The 27367-nt window shown below is 40.9% G+C and overlaps 1 protein-coding gene across 7 annotated transcripts in view; it reads left to right on the top strand.

Annotated features, from left to right (window-relative positions):
* FGGY (FGGY carbohydrate kinase domain containing) overlaps positions 1 to 27367 on the top strand; it is a 191600-nt gene that overhangs the window by 108576 nt on the left and 55657 nt on the right. For all 7 annotated transcript variants that reach the window (XR_014712657.1, XM_084636725.1, XM_084636724.1 and 4 more), the window contains 2 exons: positions 2174 to 2277; positions 24603 to 24710. Coding sequence is in view for 6 of the 7 variants with exons in the window: in XM_084636725.1 (XP_084492851.1) it covers positions 2174 to 2277; positions 24603 to 24710 (212 nt within the window). In the remaining variant the exon portion in view is untranslated. The remainder of the gene's footprint in view (positions 1 to 2173; positions 2278 to 24602; positions 24711 to 27367) is intronic.

Below are 27367 nucleotides of genomic sequence, written 5' to 3'. Positions count from 1 at the left end.
AATGGTAAAAACAGCCCTTTCTCAGCATGCAGACTGAACCCTGGTGACATGGTGGACATTTAGTTTTCGTAGCTAGTAAATTTTGACACACCATCCATTTCTGCATTTGGCTAGGTATAAAATATTTTTGGATGTTTGGAGCCCTGGAATCTATGACAGCTTTGAAGTCTGAGAGTGGGGTAGGAAGGAGATGAAGAGTTATTTGATATTTACTGCTACAGAGGTCTTGAGTAGCTTCCAAGCTAGTGCATCTGAAATCTGTTACTAAAAAGCTGAAAACTGGAAGCTGAATAGATATATGCCCTTCATTCGACCTAGTCTATTAATTTTAAAGTGCCTAGAGTTAAAACTGAGTATGGGAGGTCTGGCTCTTGAGGCTGTGACCTCAAAAAGCTGGAATAAACTACCTGCTCCATTAAAACAGGCTCCAGCATTGCAGATCTCTCATTGTACAATATCTTAAATACTTTGTTACTGTGGAAAAAGAACTGAAATTATGACTGCTAAGTGTTTCCTGCCATTTGATACTGAGTGTCATATTGTTTTGTATGGTACTAAAGTTTGCAGTTTTAAGTCTGTCCTTTGGGGACCTTCACAAAAGAAATTGTGTCTCCCATGAGGCTGTCCTAGTATACTACAGATTCTGACTAAAATAAACATAAAAACTATTCATAACAGCACTTAAATTGTCCTAGGAACTGAATTAAATGGCTTGATCTTCATTATAATTCTGTGTTATAATTAGGGTTGCCAATTTTGGTTGGATGTATTCTTGGAGATTTCATTATATGACGTAATACTTAATTAAAGATTAATATTTAATTCCTGGAGACTCCAGTTTATGTTAATATAGTTAATGTTTTTATTCATTATAATTATAATATGCTATAATTAATGTTATCTCACTTCAGTCAATCACAAGTAGGACTTTTCAAGACCTCACTGACGGTAAATTTGGCATAAACACTAACAGTAATGTTCTGGCCCCACTGAAATCGATGGGAAAATTCCTTCTGACGTCAATAGGGCCAAGATTTCTGCTGAAGTGATACACATTTTCTTAATGTTTAACAGTTATTGAACCATGAGACTTAGTAACATGATGGGAGACATACAAATAAATTTCTACCTGTTGCACTGACAAGTCACACCTGACTAGATTTGTATGCTGTAGTGGATGGATAGTCTTTTGAATGCCCTCTAATAGTTCTAACTATAGTACTTCTTACTTCAGGAAACTACCTGTTAGACTAAACTACACAAAATCCTTAACGTGTAGTGTGGCATGTCACTGTCTGGGCCGGTAAATAATAAAGCATGATAGGTAGCACCAACACTTTGAGGATTCTGTTTATCCGTACGAATAAATGAATCCCATATGTGTACAGAATACCACAGACATAATCTCGGCGTCATCTGCCACGTGTATATTTCTTGGTTCAAATGGGATTCTGCATTTACACTATATGTACACAGGGATTTAGGGTCAGGTTTTTAAAGGTATTTAGGTGCCTGAAGATGCAGATTGGTACCGAGTAGGATTTTCAAATGTGCCTAGGCTCTGATCAGTGCTATTGGGAGGTACACACCCAAATACCCTGCATGGCGGTCGGACAGTAGATGCCATAGTTGTGGGACAAAGCAAGAAAACATTAAGGCACTTGCCTGTGATTCAGGAGATTAGGGTTAAATTCCCAGCTTTTCCACAAACTTCCTGTATGACCTTAGTCTCTTTGCATTTCAGTTCTTCGTCTGTAAAACAGGGATGATGCTGATATTTTTCTTTTATTTTTTCATCTTTTCTCTATTTAGGCTATTGAAACAGTAAACTCTTCAGTACAGGGGTTGTCTTTTTCTACACATTTATATGATGCCTGGTACAATGGGGCCATGATTACTGTTGAGGCCTCCTGGCTCTGCTGGAATATAAATAAAATAATAATAATGGGTATAGAGGAGAGTAATTGATCTGTGTAATGCCCCATGCGTTTGGAACATCCTTATCTTGTCAATAAAACAGTATCCACAGTCACCAGACAGGAATAGCCCTTTCTAATTGTGAAACTGGTCTGACCTATATGCAGTGTGGGATCCTATGCAAACATTCAAATACTAAAAAACTCTATTTTATGGAAGGTTGGGTTGTTTTTTAAGATAAGATTTTTTTTAATAGGAGTGATTGGAGCAGATGTGAAAGGACATAACCTGCCCTGTGAAAATCAGCCAGTTACATCCCGGCTTGCTGTGATCTGTGGAACATCTTCCTGTCACATGGGGGTAGGTTGTCTACACAGTCACCGTTATAGCTTTGTATAGTAGCTAATGTCTCTGAAAAGAAATTACACTTTATTTTCCCGTCACACACACATACCCCTTTTTTGTTATGCTGTTGTGGTTTTTATCTTTACTTTCAGATTTTAATTACGTATTATGCATTTGCTAGCAACCAGGAGCTTTCATAGTAGTGGAAATCAATACTGGGGAAAAAACCCTGACATGAAGTGCAAAAGCAAAGTCTAACACAATGCTGCAGAAGCTTAAAGACAGCAGCGTGAAATCGGAGCTGAAGACTCTGAGTTTGAGTTATCCATGACAAGCATGTCACTAATGTGTTCCGAAGTAGCGTCTTCAGAGAAGTAGTGTGTGTTCTCTAGCAGCCCTTCTCCCCCACCTCCTCACTCAATCAATATAAATCCATCTCCTTCTGAGAGCTGCAGTGATCTATATAGAATTATGATATGTATGATGACTTCCAAAAAACCCCGATAAGCAATTTTTGCTTTGTTAATTTTTCCCAGCGAATTAACGAAAAAGCTTTTCCTTAGGTTACAATTAAAATTTAGTGTCTGCTTTGGAAATTTATACCTAATTAAAATGTATGAGTCTGAAAGCTATTCCATTTAGATAAGTACCTTTTTCTGCCATATTTTTTATTTAAAACTCATTATGATCTTAAATTTAGACTGATTATAACTTGGGGTGGGGGTGGGTAGAGGTTTTGCTGTCAAGGAAAGGCATTTCATATTGTGAAAAGAGGGAGCTACTGTTAAATAATGTCTTTACTACACTTAATAGAGGTGCCTATATCTTGTCCTTATGCTGTGTATTCATGGAATAGGGCGTGATAGCAGCATGTTATTAAGGCAGTGACCTTGTTAGTTATGCCCCAGTTCAGCAAAGGACTTAAGTATGTGCTTAATTTTAAGCATGCCAGTAATCTTGTCCCTATTAAGCCAAGGCATTTAGCAAATACTTGAAGTCAATGGGATTTAATTATGTACTTAAGCACGTTTAAATTCCGTGTTAAATCAGGATTTTAGGGCTAAAATCCCACCATCCTTAACCCTGGTCTACACCTAGAAAGCTATACTGGGATGACTGTGTTGGTTAAGGGTGTGGGGTTTTTTTTTTACTGATATAGTTATAAGCCTTGGGAGATGCAGTTATACTGATATGCAGGTGCCAAAATAAAGCTTATTTTGCTTCGCAAACTTGTATACTGGTATAACTGCATCCACACTGGGGGTGGAATCAGGGGAGCGAGTTTGCCATTTTAACCATAGCAGTATAGTTAAAGGGCAGAATTTTCTAGTATAGACAAGCCCCAATTGATATTGATAGTGGCTTGAGACCCAACGTGGGGATAGGCATTTTCTGTGGTTCTTGGAGAAACTTAAGCTGGTTTTCATTTAAATGTAAGAACTCAGCATTTACTGAGTATTTATTTCCCCCCTTCTCCCAGGTGTTTCTTTTGGTTTTAGGGTTTTGATGTGGGGTTTTTTTGTTTGTTTGTTTTTTGTGTTTTGTTTTTTTCAACGTTAAAGGCACCACAATTTCCAATCAACAGACAACAAGCAAATTCTAAGCTGTTCTGGATCAAATCTATGGAAGGCCTTTGGTTTAAGTGTCCTTTATCTCTATCTGCTTATACGGTACCAAGTGAATATAGAGCACATGGGGCAATTCTGTGTATTTTTAATGAAACGTATATTCAGCTGCAGTTGGTTGAAATTAGCTGTACCTTTTTTTAATTAGGGCAATAATATGGAAGTTTATTATACTCATGTTTGGTTAGAAATATGGTTTTTTTTTCTCTCTCTCTCTCTCTTTGTACCGAGGGACCCGCAGGGCAATAGAGATTAATCATCAGGTTTAATTTAATGTAGTGGGAGAGAGACCTGTGTGGTCAGGCTGGCATTATAGAGTGGCTTTGATCTGCCTCAGGTGCATGGAGCCCAAGTAAGCCAGCAACAATAATACCTTTGTGAGATGATCAGAGAAGAGAGAGAGAGAAAATGGTCTGTGTGGAAACTCAACACCGTCCTTTGTTGTGGTTCTGGCGAACGAAAGAGCCAACGGTCAGGAAGAATTCAGAAAACAGAAAGCAGGGTTAAAGTGTGGCAGTTGGGCAGTGGATTCCTTTCAGGGCTCTTACAGGAAACTGTTCAAAATCATCTGCTGGATTATTATTTTTTCTTTTGGCACTGGTATGAGTGCTTTTGGTGGTATATGTGTATGGATATAGTATTGCCATTACCTAGGCTGAATGTTCCATGAATCAGAGAATTAGATATTGCTTGCGAAGGGCATTTACTTTAAACTTACCGAGAAGCTCCATGACCCTGTTTTCATTACCTCAAGGAATCAAAAGAATTTGAACAAAAGACTTTTCTAATCATCCCTTTGATATTTTAAAAGTTACAAATGTTGAACATAATTTTTCTGATGGATATAATAGTTTCATTTGTGGTAAAATACCCCCCCCTTTTTTTTTTCTTCAAATGAGGTTATATTTTTGGAATTAACTACTGCCTTTCTTGGGCATTCAAACTTCCAGGCCACTTTGTAAGACTGTTTCCACTGAGAGACTTGGATGGGTCAAGCAATGGGCCAAAGAGTTTCATAACTAATTAGTGGATTGGTTCAAATCCAGTTCTAGGTTAGTAGTCACCAAAAGTCACTATCATTTAAAGTCTGGTCCGTGGCCTTTGTAAAAGAAGTATTTGGCCAGTCTGGACAATTATTCATATCACACAACCCTCAGCTGCCTACTCTGAAAGTAAATCTAAGCAGAAGCCCATTCTCAGTTGGTATGGCAAATGAGTTATCCTTTTATCTTCAGAGGTGGTTTCTTCGTGTCAGGGTTGCCACTCATTGCCAGGTGTCACGGTTACAGGATTAGCTGTACTTTTAATCTGTCTCTGTGGCTACCAGTAAGGGGTTCAACTCAGAATTGCTAGGTAGAGACACTTCCATGTTGCCACCCAGCGGCAGCTATAACCACCGTGCACCTCACTACCCATGACCCGCTGTAGACATAGACCACAGAAAGTCCTGCCCCAAAAGGTCTGAGAGGCAACAGCCTCATGGCTCCTGATTGGCTCCCCACCCCTTTCAAGTGACAGAGTCCCTGCACTTCTCTCAGGGTGGATTCCCACAATTCACCCACTTTCAGACCAGGTCCCCAGGCTACAGCTCCCCTGTTCTCCAATCATGTTTTCTTAGCAGGCCTGACAGGTTTTGACACCCACAAGAGACTTCCCTTCAGCAACTGCAACGTCTCAGGACAGCTTCTTCAAATCAAAGTACTATTTATTTATATGTAGGAACATAGCAATCAGAAAGAAAAGGTTTAAAACAACAACAGACTACACATACGTGGGAATGGAGTATTGTTGGCTTCCCTCCAGACACTGCCTCTTCCCCTTTGTCATCTGGGGCTCAGCTTTTGAACAGTTCCAAAAGTCCTTTGTTGCAGTCATTCCCCCTGAAGCCCCAACATTGTCAGGGGTAGCCTTGGTAGGGATTGACACCTGTATTGTCCCCCTAAGTACTGGTTACTGGGGTTATCTAAAGCCATTGGCTGCCTTCCAGTAGACATGTAAAACGAGGACCGAATTAACTCTTTGATCCTTGGTGGCCATCAGTGCAATGGTAGACAAATAAACAGAGGTACACATAGTCATAAAAATAAATAAATATATTTCCCATGTTCTTCACAGCAGGGCTGTGAGAGGAGGCTTGAACCGCTGCTGCCTCTGTCCAGTGGATGAGAGTCATGCAGTCTCCAGAGCTGTCCAGCTATCATTTTTCATGAGCCCCAAATTCATTTAAATAAAACATAAATAAGTAAACAACCTGCTCCTTGAAGTAATATGTTTCTTAGATGGTAAGCTGTTTGGGATAGAGAGGCACACACCTTCATGTCTGTTTCTCCAGTGCTAACACAATGGGACCCCAGTCCTGGTTGGGGCATCTGCCACCACTGCTATATAAATAATAATGGCACCTATTTTCAATATAATTTACAGAGGAAAGTATCTCATTACTGACATAGAACTGGTTGTGCTGTGTAGAGTCAGACAAATGTATTCAAAAGCTGTTCAGAGAAAAAATGCTACAAACTTGAAATCTTCAAAACTATTCACTGTCATTTTTAACAGTGGTCGCATGTGGCCAGAAGTCCCATGAATACAGAATATATGCCATGTATTCATACTAAATGAAGGTCTTGAGATATTTACATAAAACAGCCCTGCTCATAAAATATGTATAGGTGATTTGTGCCTTTTGTTTCGTGCTAAGTTTGGCCAGAGAGCAGTGTTCTGCCTTCCCTACTTCCCAAAACAGCCATTCCACTATGCACATCTTTGTGGATTCACAGCCAAAGAGAGTTTCCAGAGACATTTTTAGTGGGAGGCATTTTCTGGCCTCTAATTCTTCTTAATATGGGTTAGGGGAGATCTGAATTTTCTGGCAGGTTGAATCCCAAATGCACAAGGTATGGTGTCCTTTCCTATTCAGGTTTTCTTTAATTTCCCTACCTTAGGTGACTTGACCCCCATGATGTTTTTGTAACTTCCTGTCCAACTTGTGTTGGCTTCTCTGGAGACAATGCTTCTGATTTGTGGCAGTCAAGAAGTTTCCTTTCTGGATCAGATTGATTTTTCTCTCTTTTTGCCCCTCTGTTACTTCTATGTCAGTTTTGACTCCACCAGCTTGGACAAGTAAATGTGAGTAAATGGTGCGCACACATGGGGGTAGTTAGGTACTGAGTCACCTGACTTGTGCACACCCGAAAGAACCAATTTTGCAGGGGTAGTATGTGTGTGCAGTGTACATCTGACTTCAATAATATGGCAACTTTAGTCCTGAATAATCTGCAATAATTTATCCCTTAGGGAATTCTCTTTTCTATCTTTTGAGACCATCTTCCATCAGGGATCTGAGAGTCAATTTCTCTTGAGATGTCACTGAGCAGCTATGTACATAATAAAGTGGGAGATATCCAAAGCTGTCCCATCATTTACTATGGACTATTTTAAAGTAATTTCCTATGCTTATTTTTACCAAGCAGGGCTATTCTTTGTCTTCTGTTAAAGGAACTTCAGTCTGATTAGCTTATTCTAAATTTGTTCATCTGATACTCATGACGACTGTGAAACACAATAGAGCTTCTTTGCTCCACAATATCCACTCAAGCTGCCAGCTTTGTTCACACAAATAGAGTCTAAAGCACATTTCCAGCCCCAGAGCATGCACAGTACGTGTCCTTTGCAGTACATCCTGGGGTGGAGACTGCAGAGACACGCTGGCTCAAAGTGTTCTTGTAGCCTGATCTCTGTAATCTCGGTGGGAGCCAGACCAGCAAGTGGATTCAGTATATTTTGGCTCTCATACGAGAGCCTCCTCTTCAGAACATGCCACGTTGTTAAAGCAGCAGACATTTGAATAGTTACTACAGAGGGACTCCTCAGCTGCTTGAAACTGTCTCCAAGAGGAAAACTTGCAGGAATCAAAAAGCATTGCGCTCAACTTGCCAGCTCTAATTAATCTAGCCGGGTGGCACTAGGCAATTCCTTTCTGGCAAGTGGATCTGTGGACTGCGCGCCAGATTTCAACCTTTCACTCTTCAGTCTCTGCTGCATGCATATCACTGCGATGAAATGTGCAGTCTCTGAGGGGACAGGGCCTGAAGCTTTGGGCAGTGAATCTGGGTGCCAGCTGGCTGGGGTCCTGCATTTAGCGAAGGCAACAATTTGTCCTTCTAACCAGAGGAGAGGTGCTGAGATGGAGAGAGGAGGGGACGGGAGAATGCAGTAAAAATTAAAAACAAAAGCAAAACTATTGAAACTGAAGCAGCTTGGAAAAGTTTTGAAAGGAGCTGTGAAACTGAGAGCATCCACCCAATAAACCTCCGCCCTCCCTGCTTTTTAATATTCTTCTCTGCTAAAAGGCCTCTCCTCTGAATATGAATCATAAAGCTAGTGTCTTTTGAGTGAGGGAAATAAATCAGTAGGACAGGAACTTCTCCCTTAATCTGTCCTCGTTCAGTTCAGTTCTGCTGCTTTATATATTGCACTGGGCAGCCGTCACAATGCTGACTTCCCAGCTAATGAAGACATTTTACATTCAGGGAGGGCTGTGTGAAATGAAAACCATATTTATTTTACCACCCTGTTAGAGGCTGCCCATCCTTTCTGTACCCATGACTCAGGCGCTGCAGCTAGAAAAGGTCACAGCGTATTTGGATGCCATGGTACTATTCCTGTCAGCACGTGGTCTTACAGGGGTTACATTTCTACATACTTTAAAAAGAGAGAAAGAGAGAGCGAGCACAACTCCTCAAATATTTCTCTTATTTATTTTCTTTCATGAAACTTTTTCCCCCTCTCTCTTGGCAAGAGGATCCCTCTCCACTTCCCCATTGTTGGCATTAATTTGTCTGATATTTTTTGTGAGAAGTGAAATATTTTCACTAGAAGGTTGTATAAAAAGATGGTTGTGTTTTTTTACCTCACTTTATTTTATTAATAAAGGCTAGTAAGATATGGGTGATGTTTGGAGATCATATGCAGGCTGCCTCCCAAACCCCAAGCACTTACTTGCAGAGCTAGAAAACCGCAAAGCTTAAGATCCTGAAATGTAAATAGGAAGTCGAAGAGTTTACTTTAGAGCCAGCAGTGCCGAGCCTGTGTAATGTTTACTTCAACTTGCCTCCCAGCCTTTCCTACAGCCTGGCAGAGATGAAAGGAAGGCTCTCTGCGTAAATTAGTTGTTAAAGTTTTTGTTAGGAGCAAGGTTCCTTTGCTCATGGCCAGGCATAATTCAACTCAGGTACATCTTTGATTGAGAGAATGGAAAGGTCCTATTTAGCTCATTTGTCACTGAAATCCAGGTTTTACTCCCCAACGCTTGGCCAGAACTCCACCTATGCATGAGAATACAATTGAAAGCAGTATAATAACTGTATTGTATATAAGTAGATAATGCCTAATAACATTTCCAGAAAACTCTGCTGTCAACTCCGCTTCCCTTTTGTGAACGGGCCATTAGAATTCAAAGCGAGTGTCATGGTACAGCTATGGACAGAGAAAATGCTTTGGAAAATAATCCTCTCTAAAACTGGAGTAAGACTAATAATCTGCAGCTGTGTCATTGATATCAGTGAAAATGCTTTGCTTTGAAGATTCCATCAACGCAGTAGTTTTCATTCTCTGATTGACTGAAAGCTACCCTTGTGTGACATAAAGCTGTATATTGGGATGTTTGATATATAATACTATGTACTTTTGTAATACCATCTATCTGAGGTATCTCAAGGAACTTTATAGTGATGAATGAATTAAGCCTCATAGCTCTTCTATGTAAGAGAGGTGAGATTTATTCCAATTTTGTAGGTGGGAAACTGAGGCAGAGAAGAATTTAGTGACTTTTTAAATGTTTGTCTCTTTAGATTTACAAATTCTACCTACCATTCCCTCCAGGGTTATATAAAATGTAAATGACAAATGTGCCTTCCGCCCCACGCCCCACCGTTAACTGTGACCAGCAAGCATGTGTTTAAACATGACAATCCGTGTCCACATTAAGGGCAAATTGTATTGAACACCACATGTGTTAAATTTCTCACACAATGAAATACAGACAAGTTCTGACTCTGTGTCCAAAACTCATTTCTTTCCTGAGCGTTTTCTTTCTTTTTTAACTTCAGGGCTACAAACATATGCTTTAGGCTGAGCTTCCTACCCAGCTAGCTGTTCTTAGGGTTTTCCCCTGCAAGACTCCTCCCTCACTCCATATCCCATCTCTTGCTTTACAAAGAGACTCCACTTCTTATCCCCCCAAGGTGAGACCACTGAGAGTCTAGAGGATAGCACCTTGAGACATCATTTTGTAACTATGATTTCCTTAGGTTTGGAGCAAACGGTGGAGGGGAGGTGTTTGAGAAGGGAGGAGATGAGAGGAGAATGTAAATCAGATTGCTGCTCTGTGCTGGGCTGTGTTGTAAGGGTGTTTGAGCTTTGAGAATCTGTTTCTGTTGGCATTTTCTTGCAGCATCACTGTATTATCCCATATAGAAATTACATAAAAATAACATTAGGTCTGGCCTAAATCCAAAGCGAAAGAATGAACATTCACACTTTAAACATCAAACTTCTCCTGTCTAGGTTCACCAAAGCACATAATTAATGAGTGTATCCCATTGTAACTCGATATACTGAAGATCTAACCATTCACTATGAAATTCCTTTCTTTAGTAGATACAAGCCAGAATTTTAGCTTCCTTTTCAATGTTTTAAGGTGATTTTCCTTTGTTTCCTTTTTAATAGTTCAAAAATATATCAGATTTGACAGCTACAAAATTTCATCTAAACTCAAAGTATCCAGTTTTGTTATTCTTCTCCTGATTTTAGAAAAATCTATTAGCCTGAGACCCAGGGTGTAGATAAAACCCCAGCTTCTTAACCGAATGATCTGCCCCTAATAAAACTAGGTACAGGATTTCCTTCAGATCACGAGCAGATTTGTGTGTGTTTGACTGTCCTTTCACATTGCTGGCCTTCTCTGTTCATGTGACTGGGCAGGAGATTATTAAACAGTTCACTTTTTTCCATGTGCTAGGCTTCCTGGTGGAGAGAAGAGAAGAGGTTATGCTGACCCTAATATTAACTCCTTTGACCCTGAATTAAACTGTAATGGAGTGGCTAGTGTGCAGCTGAAACATACTTTGCTAAGGTGGCTTCTTGACTCAAGACAGTCTAATGGATTCTTTTTAAATTATTTTTTTTTTATTTTCAATTAAATAACAATGTTTGGTGGGATTTAAACTCTTTAAAATTGCAATGTTTTCAACTAAGTGGCACGATATAGTGGCTACAATATAGAACTTTCAGACAGAACTCCTGGGTTTTGTTTATGGCCATGTCACCAACTTGCTCTATGATCTTGTCAAATCACTTATCCTTCTTCTGCACCTCCATTTGCCCACTTGGAAAATGGAAACAAAAGCTCAGATTGCACCCTCAGGGTATGCAATCATAGCATCCTGGTGAAGACAGGACCAAGGAGATTAAGAAGAGGACAGCCACAACACTGAGGGGAGGCACATTGGTAGGGGGAGAGGAGAATGGAAAGAGATACGGCAGAGAGGGTGGGGGGGAATGGAATAAGACAGAAAGAGAACAAGAGTAGATGAATAACTGAAAATGGTATGGAGATAAAGAAAGAATCGCAGTGTAGGATATGGGGTGAAAGAGTGATGACAATAAAGAAATGGAAAAAAGCAAAAAGCAGGAGAATACATAGCAGTAAGATTAGTGTATCTTCTTTAATGCATCAATGCCCCTCTAATCCTGTTTTCCTAACAGAAAAGGGGGAGATAAGAGGCTTGGGAGGAGTCAGTTAGGGTTCTGGAGTTGTGAAGAGAAGGCATTTGAAGAGGATTTCAAGACAGCCTTTACTACAGTAATACAAGTAAATAATTTCCAATTTGAGCACTAATAGGTATAGCGATACTCATAGGTGCTGGAACTAGAGATGCTGGGGGTGCTGCCACTGCACCCCCTGGCTTGAAGTGGTTTCCATCATATCCAGGGTTTACAGTTTGGTTCAGTGGCTCTCAGCACCCCCACTACACAAATTGTTCCAGCCCCCCGGCAATACTCGTGTCTCAGGAATGCTGGGAAGTTGAATTAATTGTCTGCAAAGTGGTTTGAGATCCTGGAATGCAAGGTACTATATGCAGTAAGTGCAAAATATTAAGGACTGTCTGGGCCACAGTACTATACAAATGATACATTTTTAATTTCTATAAACATCAGCAAACCACTAAATTCAGGAAAACTCCATTGACACATGGGCAGCAGGTTTACCACAAAGGACTTTTGTTCTCCATCCTGTCTCACGCAGCCCTTGATGAAGCAACAGTTGTTTATCTGAGTTTCTTCTTCCCTCTACAGCTACGAGTCGGGGGTGGGGGAAGCACCAGTTGGGACAGAATTAATTAGGGAGAATGTACAATAGTTGTGTGAGCAAAGTACAGTGACGCATTAGCTGCTGCCCTTCTCTCCGTGTGCCTGAGAATCAGAGTTTACTCTGAGCTCATTGTTTATAACTGTGGGTTATAATCCTGAGGTCCTCTCTGTGTTTATGCAGTCACTAGGAGTTTGTATCAGTAAGTAAGGAGCAAGTAAACACTGAATAAAGCACTCGGTATTTTGCCCATTTAATTTTTCAAATAACAGCATGTTTAAAACAGTGTGAGATGGCACATCCTATGTACTGTAAATCGACTTCCAGTAACACCTAGGGAGTGCAGTTGAAGTTTCCTGTTACCAGTAGGTGAGATATTGCTGGTACGAGTGACATTCCCCATTACAGATAGAGGGAGTTCCAGCTCAAACCACTGACGCCTTTCCTACTGGTAAAAAGGGAAAATAAATCTTTTTAACTGTACTCCACTGTACTGGGACGTTCATGCAGGCTGAAGAAAATAAACCAGCCCCAATTTTGAGAGATTTTCTTCATATGTTTCCCATTGATTTCAGTTAGAGTTATGGGTGCTCAGCCCCTCACAGGATTAGGCCATTATAAAGAATCACATGAGTCACAGTGTTGAGACAAGGGAAGTGTTTATTTTACTGTTGTAACTTTTTGCATTTCTTTTTCCTTCTGGGAGCTAAATGTTCAGGGCACTTTATCCAGCAGCTAAACTCCAGTTCATGCAGGAGTTTCAACACTCTTTGAGCGTCTATCTGATCTGACGATTTGTCTGAGTAAGGACCTCAGGTGTTGGCCCTAACTAGAGGAACTATAAAGACATTTGGTAGCAGAAGGCCAGCTTCTATGGCATAACCTTCAGGAAGGGATATGGAACAGGATAGCCCAACAAGGCTCAGAGCCTGCGTTGACAGACTTGGGCTTACAGGGCTTGCTCTGTGGCACTAGAAATAATGATATAGACATTGCAGCTCAGGCTGGAGCTAGGGCTCTGAAGCCCATCCTGCCCCCTAGGCTTCAAAGGCCGAGCTCCAGCCTGAGCCATAATGTCTACGCAGCTGTAGTGTGAGCCCAAGTCGGCCAACCTGGGCTCTGACTCTTGCAGCTGCAGGCTGCCACTTGCTGGGTAGACGAACCTATGGAGGCTCTGTGTTGGCTCTGGCCCCTGGCATCGCACCCCAGCTTTTAGGCAATACATCTCCATTGCAGCCATGCTGACCAGGACTGTTCCCATTTGGGGCTGCACCAGAACCCTAGATGGAGAGGGGTCTGTGGAAATGATGAGAGAACTTAGGGTTCTGCTTACTTCTTTGTTCCTCACTCCAGCCACACAGATTTCCCAGTGTGTACAAGACACACACACTGAAGCCCAGCCATTCAGCCTCTACTCCTCCCTTATCCCTAGACCAACAGAAAGGCTTCTGTGAGGTCTAGAAGGGGTATGGTGCTGCTGATAGTCTGCTCTTTGGTTGTGTCTACATTGCGCACACAAAAAGTGTGATCTTAACTCACTTTAGCTAAACTACATTAGTTAATTCTGTTTAAAATAGCAGTGAAGATACAGTATCATGGCTTTTAATTTGGGTTAGCAGCTCAAATACAACCTCAGGATGCCATATAGCTTTTAACTTGAGCTGCAAACAACTTAAAAGCCGTGGTACCATGTTGTTATGGCTATTTTAACCTGAATGAAGAACATACCTATTTTTTTCCAATGTAGACATAACCTGTGTATGGTTCTAGGAGTTACAATCTGAGGTAAAAAGTTTAGAGTTAAAAGTACATACCCCAATGTTCTTTTGAGACACTGCCGTTGTTCTGCATTTGAATTTAAGTCAGTATTATAGTAAGTTTCATTCTTTTTTCCTGATACTCAGATTCCCTACCTGATTTTCAGGTTTGAATTTTTTGCCTTTTTTAGTTGGTTGGAAATGTTAAGAGGAATTTGTCCATGTTTATGACGATCTCCCGGGAATTTAACTGATCATAGCCATGAAATGTGCCGTTTTTAAGATTATACTTTAACTTCAGGACACATTAGTGTCTGTCTAAGGGTTACAATCTTCATAAAGAACAGTATTTTTGTGACAGTGGAAAAGGAGTAAAAATAATGGGGTGATACAAATTGGTGTGTAGTTCTGTTGAGGCCCAATATCCCCACTGAGCTATTGCAATGGGTGGCAGGGGTGGGAGTTCTCTTGTGAGTCACTAAGCAGTATTGCTTTAGAATGGTACGAAATAGCATTTCAGCTGAGGACACCACTAGGCTCTTAGAAGCTATCATGTAACCAGACAACCTTTCAGTCCATTTATCAAAGCACTCGTAGTTCCCATTTCAAGGCAGGCGACACAGTAAATATGATAAAAAAAAAAGGTTAATTTGTATCCAGACATTTCATTAAATAAAACGATAAAATAAATCAATGCCCTACTGCGGGTGCTTAAGTGCTTAGCAAAAAGCTTCTGAATCCATTAGGAATTTACTATTTTTTTAACTCAAAAAACAATTTAACAGATTAAAACTTTTTTCTTTTTTTGGCCAATTGCCATAAGAAGCCTTGGCCTTTGGGAATAAAAAGAAAATAATTGTATGCCATGGTGTACCTGGTGTATTCCTGCCCACACCCATGCGCAAGATGGATTTAACATTCAGGCAACATTGAAAAGAGGCCAGAGTAGAAGTGTAGGAAACAGGCATAATGGAACCAGGCAAAAGTTAGTTGGTTGTAATATTTTAAATATCTGACAAGTCTCTCACATGTAGGTTGGAAAATGCAATAGTCAGGAAGCTATTATTACAGAGTAACAATGAAAAATAAGCAAATACAATTAAAGTATTTATATATATTACTCTGTTAAATAACACTGACTTGTTTAAATTACTGTGTGTAGTTTTTAAATAATGGGTAGATCATTAGCAAGTAATTCACTCTTGAGACACGCTGGTCACCAGTATAATGCAGGGCTGTCCATCTCAGGTGACAGAAAATCTCTCTCCAGGAGTGATATTGTGCGGCACCGGGCACCCACGCCTCATACTCTGCTGGAGAAACTGGAGTTGGCCAATGTAGTCTGAAAAGTCGGCAGAGCTGGCCTAAGAGAGGCATGGCCAAGTCACCAAGGAATACAGTGATGTACTATATCCCCAAAGCAGCCTCTGCAAGATGAGCTCCCCTGACTGCAACTGAAAGCTGTCTTTCCCTGGCAGAACTCCTGGCTGGATGGCTGCACAAACACTGCCTGTCACCTCCCACATTGCCCTCTATTGGTACAGGGGAATACCAGGCCTGATATATCTTGCATTGAATCATATAGTTAAATTTAAATTAAATAAAGGGGGCGCTTTACCGCTCAACTTTATCCTTTTATTTTTCTGTATTCAAAATGTTCAGCATGAAGATGTAGTTGAGCTGTTTTTAAAATGTCAACAGCTAGGTTCCCTTTAAAAAAAAAAAAAACCCAAAACCTGGCTTATTAAGTCCTTGATTACATATTTAATGTAGTAAATATTTACTGTGGTTGCAGCTAAATGAAATGTTCCCAGGGTGGCTGTGGTTGTACACCATGGAGCTGTGTACTCAGGGATCCTTTTGGTAGATTCACAATTTCCTAATTTTTGAAAGCCTAGATTAAATGGCTGGTGCTGCACTCTTCATTTAGGCAAAACTCCTACTGCAGGAGTCATGTCCTCCAGTATTCTCTTGCTCCTCTACATTCAGGAATGTAAGAACAGAAGCATTCAAGGCAGACAAATTCCACCCTTTTTCTATGTCCAGGCACTGTCTGTTCCTGACTTGAAAAGGTGCCTTTTTCAGCTGTACAGACAATCAGTGGCACTTCTAATTATAGAGTCTCAAACAGTAGGGACAACATTTTCAGACTCAGGTTCCTAAAGTTAGGCACCTTAATCCATATTTGGGCTCCAGAGTAGCTGGGTTGGGGTTCTGAAATGCTGACCCTGGATGTTAATGGTAACTAGGGGTTCTTGGCATCTCTGAAAATCAGACCAATCACTTAAGTGTGTAGATCTGCAGTCTGCCCAGATCCATGGCAGGTTTCAATCAGTTTATGTACACGCCAGCTGAAACTCTGGCTCCCAAGTTTGAAAATATTGGCCTAGACTGATTTTCCTCTGCATCCCTTCCCCCACTTAAAAATACAGTCGAAGTAAAGATAGACATACCTTCCATTAGGTAAATCTTATGCTTTGTTAATATTTTAATCATGATCATATAATCAGTGTTAAAATACCTTTCCTTATTTTGTTTTTAATGAACATAGTGGAAATGTTTAATAATTTTGATTAACTTTTCTTTGAATTAACTCGTTAGATATAAGGCCAAACTGTACAGCACATTATGCCATTTCATAATAACTCACCTGAAACACATGCAGAGCTGAGACAATCAAGAATGTTGTTACTTTCTTAGGCATTAATCATACACTCTGTTTAGGATTATTGCTGGAAGAGCAGTTATTGCTTCATGGCAAACTTAGAAAATTAGAAATAGTTCTGCATACATGTCATTTATTTTTTGTTTCTGTTCCTGTAAGTGCTGGCATTCAGGATATTTACAAACAGGAACCTTTAAGAGCTCATCTACTTGTGCCTGACAGTTCTCTCTCTGTGAGATTATAATTAGAGGAGAGTCTGAATTGGAACACTAGATCCAAGCCTCAGATATGGAGAATCTTTAGATTCCCATCTTACTCCTGATCCAAGTGTCAGGAGGCCAGTCTATCCCCAATTCTTATAATTGCCATAGCAACAAGTTTTGTTGTCTCAGAGGATTTGGGGAATAATAACAGCATCAGAGGAACAGTCAAAGTTCCTGTTTTCATACAAATGTCTTTAGGCCAAATCCTGAGGTCCTTACTCTATTTTTACTCTTTCCTAATTCAAGCAGTTCCCATTGACTTCCTTGACCTGAGTGGGGCTACTCGTTTATAGTTACTCACAAGCACAAATGTTTGCAGGCTTGGTTCCAGTATCATTACAATGCAGCTCAGTTGCTGTGGATCGCCATAGAATGGTGTGTGATTTCACATCACAAAAACTGTACAGCTATGTAACAAACCAACGATTGCCACAGAGCCTATGCTTTATGGAGAATATAATCAAACAAAAATATAAGTGCTGTACACATCACAGGATTTGCAATATTGAAAATATACACACCTGTAACAAAGATTGCAGTGAACGTTTTCCCTTTCTTTCGAGTACATGTCTGAGCTGCCATATGTTAATTGATTTTTTTTTAATCTTTTGCATCAGGCTGCAACTTGAATTCCATTACATTTTATTGTAGAAATTATTGATGTGATGTAAAAAATTTTTACAAGGTTAGTTTAGTTTTCTTTAACTTGGCCTTGGGGAATTGCCTCTAGGATTGAAAGGTAGTTCAGTTTTTGTGCCCATTTAGCTGTTGGCCTCTCTTTGGCAACTGCAGAGTGGACATCTGGGAACTAGACTGAGTCCACCAAAATTAATATAGGCCATTGAAAAGTCACCAAATCGTAATATTCAGTAGCTAATAACATGAGTGGGATTCAAACCAGAGACCTAGAGATGAAAGGTTCTGTGTTCCCTCTGAATTCTCTCTCACACTTTTTTTTTTAAAATGATCTTCATTCTCTGTCATGGAGGTGTGTTCACTTGGCTAGGAGCAGCAAAACAATAGAATGATTACTAAAATAAGATCATACCCATCAGTATTAAAGCCTTGGGTTGAATGAATATTAATATTCTCAACCTATAGTAAGGCATAGATTTGAAAGTTAGAAGACAACACACTAGGTAATGCATGTAGCTGACTTGTCAAAGATCAAAGACCAGAAGTATAGACAGCATATATTACTTGGTGATTGATACAGCACTGTTTTTTCTGTCCACTCTCACTAAATATCTTGGATCTTGTTCCTTATGTACCTTACCCTAACAACAGCAGCTATTATTCTGTACCACCATCTGTAAAAGCTGATAGATGAAAAAATTTCAAACAGGCTTTATGACCTAGCTCCTCATTAACAAGTGTTCATGTCGCCAAATGCTCTGACAGTATATTGCGGGCTCAGTTCTGCTGTCATGTACACTGATGTAAATCAAGAGTAGTTCCACGGAAATCAATGACATTACACCATTGTAAAACTATTGTGAACGAGAGGAGAATCCGACCCTGATACTGTAACTCTGCCAGCTTGTCACAGAGGCCCCGTTCGGATGGAGTGGTGAAAATGGAAAAGGATACACATACTGCAGTGTACCTTATTAATACAAAGATTTACTTCTCAGCCAATAGCCAACTTCTCAGATAGAGTCATGGAATGAATTCATGTAAGGTTATACCATCAACACATGGAGTCAACTAAAAAGGAAAGTTCTGCGGGAATTCATGCTTCTATAAAACGGCTCTCACCTGTTTTATTTTATCATGTCTCTAATTACAGAGACATTTACATAAAACTGAGGAGGAAACATCTGTGCATGCCTGGTCAATTATGGCTGTTCTGGCAAAACAATACCAGTTAAGCAATATAGATTGAGTTTACCTTGTGATTTCATTTTATGGATGGGGTATAGGCTAAAATGATTCTATGCTCTAGAGGTCTGTGTTCTGCTCCATTCATTGTCTGGACCAAATGTCAGTGTTGAAAACTTACATGATCTTAATTTGGATTAAAGACAATGACGCCACTGATTCACTTACATTTATTTCAAGTTAGCTTTTAACGATAATTGTGAGTAATTTGTTTCTTCCACATATACTTTTGCAATTGAGTTTTGGAATTTTTTTAAGCCATGTTTTTTATAAATCTCATGCCAGTGCTGTTTAAACTGGTCCTTTGGTACCATAGCATAATTCTACATAGCATCATATATTTTATAGCCTTTTTATATTTTTGTGCATTGCCAGATGTGCTCCTCACGCCTTCTGATCCCAGATAGTTTGACATTGATTTTCCTAGTGCACGTCAGGGTTGAAATCAGGTCTGTATCTCATCCAAATGATCTATTCATAACAAAAAGTGCCTTCTGGCAGTTGTACCACAGCTGAATACTGTTAAACTGAATTCATCATTTCAGTTGTTTCTGATTTCTCTATAATGTTTACATATCTTACATATTAGTATAAGCTTGTATAGAGTACAAACTGAGGTTAAACCTTCCCAGACAAAACTCTTTTTCTTTATCCTCTCTGCTAGAAAATGCAGAACTTCTCTTTCACCTGAAGAGTAGAAATATAGAATCATAGAAGTGTAGGACTAGAGGTCATCTAGTCCAGTCCTGTGCACTCATGGAAGGACTAAGTATTATCTAGACAATCCCTGACAGGTGTTTGTCTAACCTGCTCTTAAAAATATTCAATGACGGAGATTCCCCAACATCCCTAGGCAATTTATTCCAGTACGTAACCATGCCGACAGGAAGTTTTTCCTCATATCCAGCCTAAACTGTCCTTGCTGCAATTTAAGCCCATTGCTTCATGTCCTATCCTCAGAGGTTAAGAGAAACAATTTTTCTCACTCCTCCTTGTAACAACCTTTTATGTACTTGAAAATTGTTATCATGTTTCCTCTCAGTCTTCTCTTGTCCAGACTAAACAAATGCAATTTTTTAAGTCTTCCCACATAGATCATGTTTTCTAGACCTTTAATCATTTATGTTGCTCTTCTCTGGACTTTCTCCAAATCTTTCCTGAAATGTGGCGCCTAGAACTGGACACAATACTCCAGTTGAGGCCTAATCAGCGCGGAGTAGAACAGAAGAATTACTTCTTATGTCTTGCTTACAACACTCCCAGAATGGTGGTGATGTTTTTTGTAACAGTGTTATATTGTTGACTCATATTTAGCTTGTGATCCACTATGACCAACCCCCCCCACCCCACCCCACCCCACTGATCCCTTTCTACAGTACTCCTTCCTAGGCAGTCATTTCCCATATTCAGGGGACACCATCACAGGGCCTAATAACATCAGCCACACTATCAGAGGCTCATTCACCTGCACCTCCACCAATGTGATATATGCCGTCATGTGCCAGCAATGCCCCTCTGCCATGTACATTGGTCAAATTGGACAGTCTCTACGTAAAAGAATAAATGGACACAAATCAGACGTCAAGAATTATAACATTCAAATACCAGTTGGAGAACACTTCAATATCTCTGGTCACTCGACTACAGACCTAAAAGTTGCAATTCTTCTCCGTTTTTCTAGGACAAAAAGAAAAGGAGGACTTGTGGCTCCTTAGAGACTAACACGTTTATTTGAGCATAAGCTTTCATGAGTCTTTTTTTAGTTAGTCTTTGTTTTTGTTAGTCTCTAAGGTGCCACAAGTACTCCTTTTCTTTTTGCGAATACAGACTAACACAGCTGTTACTCTGAAACATTTCCCATTTTGTAGGTATGCAACTGAGTGTTCCTTCCTAAGTGGGGGTACTTTGCATTTGTCCTTATTGAATATCATCCTATGTATTTCAGACTATTTCTTCAGTTTGTCCAGATCAAAATCTAGGAGCTATTTTAAATGTTCCAAAACATTTTTGATAAATGGGTGGGCATGTGCTTTTTGGGAAGACATGGAAAAGGCAGCAGCTTCCTCCATAAAAAAAAATCTGCTATCCCAACTAAAATACTATGTGGCAGAAATTGTTCTCTAAAAGCAGCAGAGAATGTCTGTAAGTAACCATCACGGAGAGAGGGCAATATTTTCTCTAAATATGTTTAATCCACTTAAATGAGTATAGATTTGGGCTGTGCTTCCTCATATTAGAATTCACCATGTGAATAGGTCCAAATGTGTCTCACCCCCCCCCCCCCAAGTACTTGTGGCAGTAAATATCATGCAGTGGCCTGGGAGCCAGGAACCACATGGGTGTTAATCGTGGCTCTGACAGGGATTCTCTCTGTAACTGTGGGCAAGTCATTTAACTTCCATGTGTGTCAGTTTCATGCTTTGGTTACCAAAATGAGGTTAATTAATTATATTAACCTATCTCATCAGGGAGGTAAAACTGGCCAAAGGAGGTGGTGACAGTGTTAGAAGTAATAAATCAAATAATGTTTGTAAAGTGCCTTAAAGACAAAAAAACACTATCTGAATGCTAAGTCTTATTATACAGAGTAACAATTTTGGTTAGATATGAAGCAGAAAATCTGGGTCTCCCTCCTCATACCCATTTCAGCTTTCAAGACCAGAATGGTGACCTCTCCTATTCACATTAGAAATAAAAATCACCTATTCATAAATCCAAAATTTCTGTTTCTGCCCTGTGAAGGCTATGATTTTCCCAAGCTTCAGCAAGACAAGTAATGGCACTAGTAATGATCTATCCATGCCAGCACATGGGTGTGTTGAAAGTCAATACACAGGTTAATTTGGAAAGGATATGACATTAGTGCAGGGGGAAATTCTCTATTTGAATATAAAAAACTGTAAATATGGTGGAGCTGCAGCAAATTTTGCACCCTTTCCACTGTGTAGGCCCATTTACTCCAGTGGGATTGCATATGACGTAAATCGAGACAGAGTTTAGGCTTTTTATTATGAAAATACAGATGGCAGCTGCAGGCGTCACACATCCTCCAAATCTAATTCAGGGAAGGGAAAATGCCAAGCTATTTTATTTATATTCTACATACAGGTGTGGAAGATGATTCATGCCACTGCTCTTCAAAGACTTTCTGAATCTGTTCTAGTGAGAGAGGAATCCTCTCAGCTCACCTTTTTCACAGAGACCACTATCTTCAGTTATGCTCCTTAGCTGCCTACCCTGCCAAAGCTGCAAGTGTATGAAGTTGTTTGAGGTGGGGGAAGCAGCTGGAGAGAGAGAGAAATCTAATGATGCCGGGAACAGGGCAGATAATCCTCTGTATGATAACACAACATTCCTTGTCCCAGAGTAATTAAAAGGGAGAGGAAGGAGAAAGCTTCTCCCTGTAGTAGGGCGACCAGATGTCCCGATTTCATAGGGACAGTCCTGATTTTGGGGTCTTTTTCTTATATAGGCTCCTATTACCACCCTGCCCACATCCCCATTTTTCACACTTGCTGTCTGATCATCCTACCCTGCAGAAGAAATAAGAGTCAAGCCCCATTGGCTTTATTCACTAATGCATAGATATGTTACTGTCTCATTTTGTGCCATACATGTGTTGAAAGTTTGCTGGAATGTATACAGATGGTATTTTGGTAGGAAGATGATAGGAAAGTCTCAGTGCAACTAGATATGAGCCAGCACAGAAACATCCTGTCCTGGCAAATTCCTGTGGGTATTTTCCAAAATACAGAGCCTGGCTGCTGCCACTCAGAATCCCCTGCTTCCCAGCAGTACCAGCTCCAAGGGCAGTTCAGTCTTTTAATCAATCTGCTTCTTCTAGTCACTGCTGACAGAATATGGGACAGTTTTCAGAATACTGGGGTAGTACTTTAGGAAATATGGAAAAGAAAGAACAATGGAGCAAAAACAATGTTCCAACCTTCCTGTAAGTCTGTAAACGTCTCATTTTCAGAGGGCCTTGTAATTTAGCATACTTAGTCTGTGCAGTCACTCTTATCCATAATGTGTGGGAGAGTATAGCTCAGTGGTCTGAGCCTCTGACTTAGATTAGCTAGCCTTTCTAGAATTGCAGGTTCTTCATCCTTTCAAGATAGGTAAATTGACTACCTCAAAGTTTGGTGTGTTGAGACTATTTTGGATGAGACTTTAAAAATCCAAGTCCAGTCTGCTCTGCATGGTCCTTCTCCTCTTTAGAGATGCTGTGATGTCTTGAGTTAGAGTAGAGAACTGTGGGTCAGGACTCCAGTGCTTAACTACACTGATAGGAAGTTTTTCCTAATGTCCAGCCTAAACCACCCTTTCTGCAATTTAAGCCTGTTGCAGTATTTAAAAAAATTTAAAAAAACATACACCCTTCGCAATCTTTTTGGTGGACACATCTGCTTGATGTCCTGCATGGCTTGTTGAATTCAGGGGCAGGGCAGTCATTCTTCATGCTTTTTTTAATGAGATGTGGCTGCAGTTAGTTGTGCAAAAAGGTCATTCAGCACAAAAGATCTTTAACAAAAGTATTTAAAAACATCGAGGCAGATAGTGTGGGTACACTTGAGTAAGATTCTCTCACGCACAGTTGTGTTATTCCCCAGAGAAATCAGGGTTGGGGATTGCTGAGAAATATTTGGGAAGCCAATTTCTCTTCTTTGTTTTTCTTACTTAATTTCATGTTACTCTTGAGAATCATCTGTAATTTAAGATGACAGCTTGAGCAGACTATTGTTTGTGCAGAAACCTTTCTGCTGGTATATTTATTAAACGTGTGATGTGCACATGCCAATAAGCTTTCTCTAGTGGGCGCTGCCTAAACTTTACCAAAATCTTCTTCTACTAAAGTTTTGAGCCCACTCCCATTGAATTCAATGGGAATTCTGCATTGTATTTACTGGGAGCAGGACTGTGACTTTTATTTATTGTGTGTATGAACCATGTAAGTAGTGGAGGGTCATTCCCTATGGACCATGAAGTTCCACGTTGAATCTCAACTGTGAAAATTTACAGGATGCGCATGCTAGGACGGGCCAGTGAGATAGGTGACTAAAATTTAGAGTGGGTTTAATCAGCGATTAGTGTTTGACCACCATCTGGCACAGGGAACATCATCCAATTAAAAAGTTCATTGAAACTAGGGCGCTGTCAAGCGAATAAAAAATTAATCGTGATTAATTGCATGATTAAAAAAATTAATTGCACTGTTAAATAATGGAATACCATTCATTTAAATAGATATTTTCTACATTTTCAAATATATTGATTTCAGTTGCAACACAGAATACAAAGTGCACAGTGTTCACATTATATTTGCACTGTAAAAAAACAAGTAATGGTATTTTTCAATAACCTAAAAAAGTTTTGTAGTGCAATCTCTTTATCATGAAAGTTGAACTTACAAATGTAGAATTATGTAAAAAAAACTGCATTCAAAAATAAAACAAAGTCCACTCAGTTCTACTTCAGCCAATCACTCAGACAAACAAGTGTGTTCACATTTGCAGGAGATAATGCTGCCTGCTTCTTGTTAACAGTATCGCCTGAAAGTGATAACAGGTGTTTGCATGGCACTGTTGTAGCCGGTGTCGCAAGATATTTATGTGCCAGGTGCACTAAAGATTCTTATGTCCCTTTGTGCTTTAACCACTATTTCAGAGGACTTCCATGAGCGTTTCCAGAATCAGCTCCTAATTGCTGTTAAATGTTAGCCCTTGAAATACTGTGTCAAACAGAAGGCAACTAGAATAACTAGATTTACTGTTGTCTTTTCAGATAAGCGATGCTCCCATTTTTGTGCCTGGTGTTTGGGGTCCCTATTACTCAGCCATGGTGCCTGGATTCTGGTTGAACGAGGGAGGCCAAAGTGCTACAGGAAAACTGGTGAGTCTGCAAAGGCACAAATAGCTTCTTACTAAAATATAGTGACAGTTCCTCAGCTGGTGTCAATCAGCATAGCACCACTGAACTCAGACCTCTTCCAATTTACACCACCTGAGAGGCGGGTCCCAAACACTGTAATATCATAGAAGCAAATGTGCTGCAAACAACACTACATGCTTGGCTGCTTGGGAATGGTAACTAAAGTCTGTTAAGAAGCTCCTAGCCCCACCACCCCACTGCAGGGCAGAAGCCCCAAGCTCCCCCAAACAGTCTGATAGGAAGAGAATGGGGAGGGCATGGAGGACTTAAAGAGATGTGCTTTAACTGTAAAAGAGCCACATGCCGCTCACAAGCCACAGTTTGCCCGTCCCTGCTATATTGTCATATAAATCTCTCCCTTGAGTGCAAGGAGTATGGCTAGATATACAGATACATAGTGTGATAAAGTTCCTCCTCTACCTTGTTGGGTCCTGCACTTTATGGCGGATTTGCTCACCTCAGAGGTTCATGGCAGCCCTCAGTTTGGCTGATTCTGCTAGAGCAGGGGTCTTAAACTCAAATGACCACAAGGGCCACATGAGGACTAGTACATTGGCCCAAGGGCCGCATCACTGACCTCTCCCCCGCTGCCCTGGCCCCACCCCCACTCCACCCCTTCCCTGCCCCCATTCCAACCCCTTCCCCAAAATCCCCACCCCAACTCTGCCCCCAGGGGCTGCAGGAGGGGTTCAGGGTGCAGCAGGGGGCTCAGGGCAGGGGGTCCAGGTGCAGGAGGGGGTTTGGGTGCAGGAGGGGGCTGGCTCTGGTCCAGCGCACACCAGGGGCAGGGCAGGCTACCTACCTGCCTGCCCTGCCTCCCTCCCCACTGCTCCAGGAAGCAGCCGGAACCTTGGTGGGGGGGAGCCACAGAGGTCTGTGTGTTGCCCTGGCCATGCCTCCAGGCACCACCCCCACAGCTCTCATTGGCTGTGAAGAGAGAACCGCAGCCAATAGGAGCTTCGGGGGAGGTACCTGGAGGCATGGCCAGGGCAACACACAGACCCCCTATGCCCCTCCTCCCCCAGGTCCCGGCCACTTCCCAGAGCGGCACGGGGACAGGGTGGGCAGGCTCTGCCCTGCCCCCTGTGTGCACCGGGCCAGAGACACTCTAGGTAAATGCTGAGGGGGGGCGGGAGGGCCACAAGGAGCTGGCAGGCCGCAGAAAATAACCCCATGGGCCACATGTTTGAGACTCTTGTGCTAGAGACTCAAACTTGCCCTAGACTCAGCTAACCTCATCGCTGGCTAGCATAGGAGAAATGGAGAACAAGCTGCACTGTCTCTGCTGTCCCATATGGGTTGGGGACAAGCCAGATCCCTTTCCAAATTAGACCTTCCCTTCTGGTGTTGCTCACAGACCAGGTCAACTCCTCCTGTGTTGAATCAGGACTTGGGGGAATGGGGGGGACCCAGACCCATCCTCTACACTGGGTTCCAGCCCAGTGGATAACAGCTGTCTACATCTCCTGTAACAGCTGCATGACAGCTAGAGCTACAACTTCCAGGGCTTCTCCCCCATGACCTCCCCCCAGTACCTTCTTTATCATCACCACAGGATATTCCTCCTGAAGCCTGATCAAGCTTGTACTCTTCAGTCCTCCCGCAGCATGCCTTCTCGTTCCTTGCATACACCCCCACTAACTGAGGGGAGGTCCTTTTTAAACCAGGTGTCCTGATAAGTCTGCCTGCCATTATTGATTCTAGTATGTTCTTATTGGCTCCAGGTGTCTTAATTAGCCTACCTGCCTTAATTGGTTCTAGCAGAGCCCCTGCGCTGGTCACTCAGGGAACAGAAAACTATTTATCCAGTGGCCAATATATGTGTCTTCTACCAGACTCCTGTACCCCACTGGTCTGGGTCTGTCACAATACGTATCAGTTTAATTTGTTAATAGATAAAAGGCTTGATCTTGCAAAGTTCCAAGTTTTCTCAGCTCCTAGTAGGCACTTGCTACTTCAGAGGATTGGGTCCTTGGAGGACTTTGGAAACAGATATTTTAGGTAGGGCCTATAGCAAACATTAGCAGTAACCTTTGGTATATTGGGGAACATGTATCTTTATCAAGATATTCATCAAATATTTCATGTGGTCTTTTTCAAATTATATGTCCATGTGTTTTGTGTATATATAGGGAGAGGAAGTATATATGTAAAATAAACACAAGGGTGGATGCTTGGTTGTGTCCATTATAATTATGCAAAGCAGTAGCCATCATAACATCCTGCTTTCACACACTTCTCACTTTCTGAGGAAAAAATCATATTTTGGGATTATGTTTTTAGTAGTTGATCTCTGGATGAAGAAGAAATTTTTTTTTTGCCAAGTTTGAACAGAGTCACTTGAACCCATTGAGAGTTAAGCCAAAGTGAAATAAAGATCCCATTCCCTTTAAAAAGTTCTAATAACACTTTTCTATATGAGGCTACCATAAAACCTGCCAAAGTTTGTAAATAGGCCTGGAGACTCTGCTTGTCCTGGTGAAAAAATATGTTTTTAAAAAGGAATTTCTAAGCCTTTGAACTGCATTTTCAGAATAAATAGGGAAAAAACAGGGGAAAATATTGTATTATGTTCTGTTGCATTAACCGAGAAATAAGATGCAATCACATAATTTTGC

The sequence above is a fragment of the Lepidochelys olivacea genome (assembly GCF_965140295.1).
Source record: "Lepidochelys olivacea isolate rLepOli2 genome assembly, chromosome: 8".
In the NCBI taxonomy this organism is placed as follows: Eukaryota; Metazoa; Chordata; order Testudines; family Cheloniidae; genus Lepidochelys; species Lepidochelys olivacea.
The sequence above is the reverse complement of the archived record's forward strand: the minus strand, read 5'-3'. Positions and strand labels throughout refer to the sequence as shown.